The sequence below is a fragment of the Myotis lucifugus genome, unplaced genomic scaffold (assembly GCF_000147115.1).
Source record: "Myotis lucifugus unplaced genomic scaffold, Myoluc2.0 scaffold_10, whole genome shotgun sequence".
In the NCBI taxonomy this organism is placed as follows: domain Eukaryota; kingdom Metazoa; phylum Chordata; class Mammalia; order Chiroptera; family Vespertilionidae; genus Myotis; species Myotis lucifugus.
In genome coordinates this window covers 8,143,841-8,149,840 of record NW_005871058.1, presented here as the reverse complement: position 1 = coordinate 8,149,840, position 6,000 = coordinate 8,143,841, and the positions used below count along the sequence as shown (strand labels likewise).

General features: G+C 55.0%; 1 protein-coding gene across 1 annotated transcript; it reads left to right on the top strand.

The window, feature by feature from the left end:
• The first annotated feature begins 929 nt into the window (after positions 1–929).
• PIANP (PILR alpha associated neural protein) lies at positions 930–4,724 on the top strand. The gene is made up of 5 exons (XM_023749804.1): positions 930–992; positions 1,244–1,755; positions 2,760–2,841; positions 3,622–3,846; positions 4,198–4,724. Exons 1-5 carry the CDS (start codon positions 976–978, stop codon positions 4,217–4,219), a joined length of 858 nt encoding a protein of 285 aa, XP_023605572.1. The 5' UTR covers positions 930–975; the 3' UTR covers positions 4,220–4,724.
• The last annotated feature ends 1,276 nt before the right edge of the window (positions 4,725–6,000 follow it).

Genomic DNA, 6,000 nt, shown 5'->3' with positions numbered 1-6,000 from the left:
GATGTCACGACAGCGCGGGTACCTCGCAGGACCCTACTTGCGCATCAATCACCTCCCCCAGTGCACCAGTATCCTGAACTCTTTCCCCAGGACGTGCTATTGTAATTCCCACGATCTCGGAGGAGTAGTTAGAGTACAGACTAGACCCATAATCCCTCAGGGTTTCATAGTCCCATTTCAGTAGGAGAGCCTGGCGCAGCGGGCGTCCAGCACCCTCAACCCTGAACACATGTCCTTCCTCTTTCAAAAGCAACCACCCTGACTCTTCCAGGATTCTTCACCCAGGAGAGCTACATGGAAGGGGTGGCCCCTCCCGTCAGAGGGCATCTATGCATTTGTATGATTAAACACTGAGCAAAAAGTATATTCTGTAGTTTTTCTCCACTCACCTCTCTCTGCCTCTTTCCTTCCTCCCTCCATCTCCTTTTCCCCTTCTCCTAAAGATGCAGATTCCTGAGGCCAATCCTAAGAGAATTGCCTGGAACTACAAGTGGGGTGGGCAGGCTGGGCACGTGCCACACACACACTCACACACTCAGATTGACTTCCTCTACCCTCCCCCACCCTGACTCTTTCCCTAGCGGTAGGTGCTCAAGGAATCACAAGGTTCTTGACTCTAAATTAAGATCCAAGAAAAGCTTGGAGCTGTGGGCAAGGAAGTGAGAAGGAAGCCTGAGAAGTGAGAGTAGGCCCTGGGGTGGGGAGATAACAGCGGCCTGGGTAGTTGTAGAGAGGGGCCGGGAGCTAGACAGGGAGCCACTTGGGGAGTTTTTCCCCCCAAAGGATGCTCAGCAGCAGTGAATCCTGGGGAGCAGCAGCTTTGCTGGCAGCCAGCAGCATGGGAGGGGAGATGTGGGTAGAACTGGTGGATGAATGAGCTGGGGAAGAACGCAGGGCAGGGTGGGGATGTGACAATCCCTTCTCTTCCCCAGTAAAAGCTGAAAATCTGGGTCACAGCTGAGGAAGATCTCGAGCATGGAGTCCAGGATGTGGTAAGTTCGGCACAGCGGAGGGAGCGTTCATGAGGTCTTGGCCCTTTCCTCCCTAGACCATCAAGGGCCTTCCATCCTAAGGGCTAGACCCTGGGAAGATAGGAAATGAGGCTGAACCTTCCCAAAGCCCGCCTGCTTTTGCAGAGAGACCTGGAGAGAGGCAGCTGGGGATCATAGGTATGCGCCTGTCTTCCCCACACACAGGCCCAAGATGGGCTTCTGTCTCACCCTCTCTTTCTCCCTTTTTGTAGGCCTGCACTGCTGCTGTCCCACCTCCTCCCTCTCTGGCCACTGCTGTTGCTGCCCTTCCCACCACCTGCTCAAGGCTCCTCCTCCTCCCCTCGAACCCCACCAGCCCCAGCACGTCCCCCATGCGCCCGGGGAGGTCCCTCAGCCCCACGCCATGTCTGTGTGTGGGAGCGGGCACCCCCACCAAGCCGATCCCCTCGGGTTCCAAGATCCAGGCGGCAAGTCCTGCCAGGCACCGCGCCCCCTGCCACCCCATCAGGCTTTGAAGAGGGGCCACCCTCATCCCAGTATCCCTGGGCTATTGTATGGGGCCCTACAGTGTCTCGAGAGGATGGGGGGGATCCCAACTCTGCCAATCCTGGATTTTTGCCCCTGGACTATGGCTTTGCAGCCCCCCATGGGCTGGCTACCCCACACCCCAACTCAGACTCCATGCGGGGTGATGGAGATGGGATCATCCTTAGAGAAGCACCTGCCACCCTTCGGCCATTCTTGTTCGGGGGTCGTGGGGAAGGTGAGTGGGAGTGTGAGAGGGCGGTAGGGATATGAGGGTGGGGAGGCTGGTTGAAGCTCAGGGCAGCAAGCGAGGCCTTGTCTGTTAGCTCCTTCCACAAATGTGTCAGGCACCACGCTGGCACAGGAGGCAGAGATGAAGACGCGTCTGAGCCCTGGAGGAGCTCAGGGCCATCGGAGAAGACAGATGTGTAAACACTTGGGGATGTCAGTGTAATAAGTGCTCTACTAGAGGCATGCTCAGCATGTTGCTTAAGAAAAGAGGAGAGCCCTAGCCGATTTGGCTCAGTAGATAGAGCATCAGCCCTCAGATGGAAGGGCCCTGGGCTTGATTCTGGTACACGAATTCCTGGCCCTGGTTGAGGCGTGCGGGAGGCAACCAATTGATGTGTCTCTCTCACATTGATGTTTCTCTCTCTGTGTCTTTTCCCTTCCCTTCCACTCTCTCTAAAAATCAATGGAAAAAATATCCTAGGGTGAGGATTAACCAAAAAAAAAAAAAAAAAAGAAAGAAAAGAAAAGAAAGGAGAGACGGCCTCTGCCTGGGGATCAGGACACCTTCCAAGAATTGACATTTGAACTGAACCTTGAGTGGGTGCATTCCATGCAGAGGAACACCATGGAAGGAACCCCAGGGTGACAGCTCAGCTCAGAGAGTGCAGAGCCAGGGCCAGTGGTTTGGGGGTGAGGCCAGAGCACAGATGGACGGTTCCACCCCCTGGTTTCTGTACAGAGAACAGGGTTCTCTCTGACCTCGGAGCCCCTCCTCATCACATATATACAGGATTGGGAAAGTGGGGGGTTTGGGAGGAAAAGAGCTGAAAACTCCGGGTAAAGCTGATGAATGGAATAAAGGGGGAGAGGCTCTAGAAAGAGTTGGGCAACGTGGATTCACATTGGCAGCCCTCCTCAAGCTTACTGAACCTGCAGCCTAGCCCCGTCCCCACTCCCTCGTGGCTCCTACCACACTGAGCCCCCTTAAAACTTTCTTCCCACCCCAATCAGGTGTGGACCCCCAGCTCTATGTCACAATTACCATCTCCATCATCATTGTTCTCGTGGCCACTGGCATCATCTTCAAGTTCTGGTAAGCTGTGGGGATGAGGGTGCTGGCCGTTGGGAACTGGATGTTTGGCTGGAAGGAGGGAAGAAGCAAGGGCAGGATTTTGCTGGGGGTGGGATAGGGAGTGGTAGATTAAAGCACGACCTTGAGGAAAGGTAGTTAAGGATTTGGGTGGGGGGAGACAGTGAGAAACCAGGGCACATTCCTTCTCCCAGGGACACACAAGGTTAATGGGAGGGGTGGGGGGTTATCATGTGCATTAGGGGCTTTGCTGGGCATTCCTTGTCCTTGTCCCTCCAAGGCTGAGAACAATGACCCAGTCTGCAGAGCCCCTTCTTAGGGCACCTGGGGAGGAGGGAGTAAATCTGGAGCTTTCTTGGCCTGTGTTTAATAATGGGTCACCCAGTCCTTCACACGTTACTGAGAGAATCATTAAAGTGTCCAGGTCATTAGCTGGCTTTGAACTAGAACTAAACCTGCCAAGGTGCTTGCTGAGGAGAGAAATGGTTTTTCTGGGTACGCCTCCCCAGGCGGCGATTCCGGGGGATTCCACCTGTTGGTGGGGAGGAAGTACTAACTCTGTGGATCTGGACCAGGTTGGGGGGATGGTTTAGATCCCAGCCCAGGAGAAGTGGTTTTATGGACACTTGGTTTCAGATTTGGTGTAGGGAACTGTTAGAGGCCGGTTTCTCAGCTGTAGGATCTTAGGGGTGCCTAAGGGAGGCTGGGGGTGACCAACCCTGCAGGCTCAGGATGGGGGCTTCTTAAGTGTGTGAGAGAACCTCTTCCCTTCCGGTGCACCAGCTGGGACCGCAGCCAGAAGCGCGCTAGCAACTCAGGAAACCAAGGTTCCCTGAGGAGGAGGAGAGCAGCAGCCGCTGACAGACCTGGCCCCGGCGGGGTCACTGTGCTGGGGCCTACGGGGATTCACCCACCCCCCACCCCTGACCACGAGGAGCCCCGAGGGGGACCCCGGCTTGGGCCTGGGATACCCCAGCCCAAAGGGGCTCCAGCCTTCCAGTTGAACCGGTGAGGGCCAGGGCAAAAAGAATGGAGGGCGGGGAGGGGAGGACGTTTAGGTCTCTGGAGCTGTGGTTGGGGGTGCTCCCTCCTGGGTGGGTGGGAAGGAGGTAGGCCTGGCCCTCCCAGAGCCCCTGGCTCTCCTTCCCAGCCTGGTCCCTGGCCCTCCCAAGGAGCCAGGACCCCTCCTCTCTGAGGGGACCCTTCCTTCTCCTGCTCTGTGGATCTCTGTCCTATTCTCATGCTGCCATTTAACTCCAACTCCGCCCTCTTAGCCTTGACTCCCCTTGTCTTGGACTCCCCTTTCAATTCCGGCTTACCCCTTGTTTCCTGACTGCGCCCTTTCCCTCTTCCTCTCAGGATTCCCCTGGTGAATCTGTGATGCCCATCAATGTTGGGGTGCCACCAAGCAGGAGGCCAAGGGGCCGGCATAGCCACCATCCCACTGAGGGTAGGGCAGCTGTGGGAGCTGGGGCTGCAGGTGCTCCTGGCTTCTGCCCTGGCACACCACCCTGGAACACTCACTGGCCCTGTAGGCAATCCTATCTGCTCACCCTCCTTTAAGTGGGGCCTCTGGTTTCTGGTGCCCCATCCCCACCCTTGCACACTCACATGAAAGCCTTGCACACTCACCTCCACCCTCACGGGCCATTGCACACACTCATGCTCTTGTGCAGCCAGCCTTCTGCACCCTCTCCCCATCCACCTCTCTCCCCTCTGCTGACCCCTCACATTCTCCCTTTTGTTTCTCATTTTTCATTTTCTCTTCCCACATTTCATGCTCATCTCAGTCACTCAGTGGTCAGTGGCTGACTTTACCATTCCTCTCACATGCATTTCCTGGCCCCATGTTGTGTTGTGTGTTGTGCTTACATTCTCCCTCATGAACACCCACTGATCTATTTTCTGTGGCTCCTGCATGCTGCCCAGAGGTGGGTGGGAGGTGAGCTGGGGGCTCCTTGTGCCCCCCATCTGTCATGGCCCATCCTGTTCCCTGTCATGTGTTTCACTCTCTCCCTCATTCCACTCCATGGGTGATCTCATACCCTGAGGGCTCCCATAAGGATGAGGGTAGTGAGGCCCCACACTTCTCCCCCACCCCACTGCTAAGTTCTGTTGTCTGGGAGATGGGTTTTGGGGAGTCCTCCACCCCACTGCTAAGTTCTGTTGTCTGGGAGATGGGTTTTGGGGAGTCCTCCACCCCACTGCTAAGTTCTGTTGTCTGGGAGATGGGTTTTGGGGAGTCACCTGCTGCACTACCCACGAAAGGGGCTCCCATTTGCCCTGCCCTTCCTCCTAAGTCCCTTTTGTCTTATCTGTCCTGGCTGTCTGTGTGTGTGTCACTCTCTGGAATTCAGAGCCCCCTGAGCCAGTCCTCTACTTCCCAGCCTCTCTAAGGGCCTCCCTAATTCCACTGAGGCTGCCAGGGAATGGAGCCAGCTGGTTCAAGGCCATTGGGAGCTCTACCTCCCAATTTATCCCTCCCCTCTGGGGCTCCCTAACATCTCTCCTTCCCTCCCTCCTTTGTTCTTCCACTCTCCCTCCTTTTGTCCCCCTGCCCCCAGGTTTCTCCCTACTTCTCATAATTTTTCCCACCTTCCTTCTTCCTCTCTTACCTGGCTCCTATGCTGTGATATATATTTTTGTATTATCTCTTTCTTCTTGTGGTGATAATCTTGAATTCTTGTGGGATGTAAGTTTCAAAATTTTCAAATAAAGCCTTTGCAAGATACCTGAGTTCCCTGATTCTGTCTTATGAGCCCTGTAGAGTGGACGGGAGGAGAGGTGATGGGCGGCCAAGAGGGAGAAAGAGGATGAACCTGGGAACCCCTCCAGCCCAATGTGACCGGCCTCCTCTGACCTGGAGTTGGGATTCAAGGGCTTTAACTCAGGACCAGCTGGAAGGAAGAGAAACTAAGGGAGCAGACAGAGCAAGAGAAACTGGAAGAATGGCTTGCCTGTCACTTGCCAGTGCAGGTCAAGAGAGACCATGTGAAAGGAGACAAAATAAGGGCAAATTACATAGAAGGACAGGCAATGGAGAAGCAAGAAAATGAAGAAGAGAGAGCTGATAATACAGATGGAGGGTGAAAGGTGAAAGAAGAGAAAAATGAGCAATGGGAAAGAGGCTGCCCTGCTTGGTTTATTTTCAGCCATGCTCCC

Excerpts from the sequence above, each read along its gene's own strand:
- PIANP (XM_023749804.1), top strand. Across the intron at positions 2,842-3,621 it reads GGCATCATCTTCAAGTTCTG|CTGGGACCGCAGCCAGAAGC; the intron begins GTAAGCTGTGGG and ends CCGGTGCACCAG. Across the intron at positions 3,847-4,197 it reads CCAGCCTTCCAGTTGAACCG|GATTCCCCTGGTGAATCTGT; the intron begins GTGAGGGCCAGG and ends TCTTCCTCTCAG.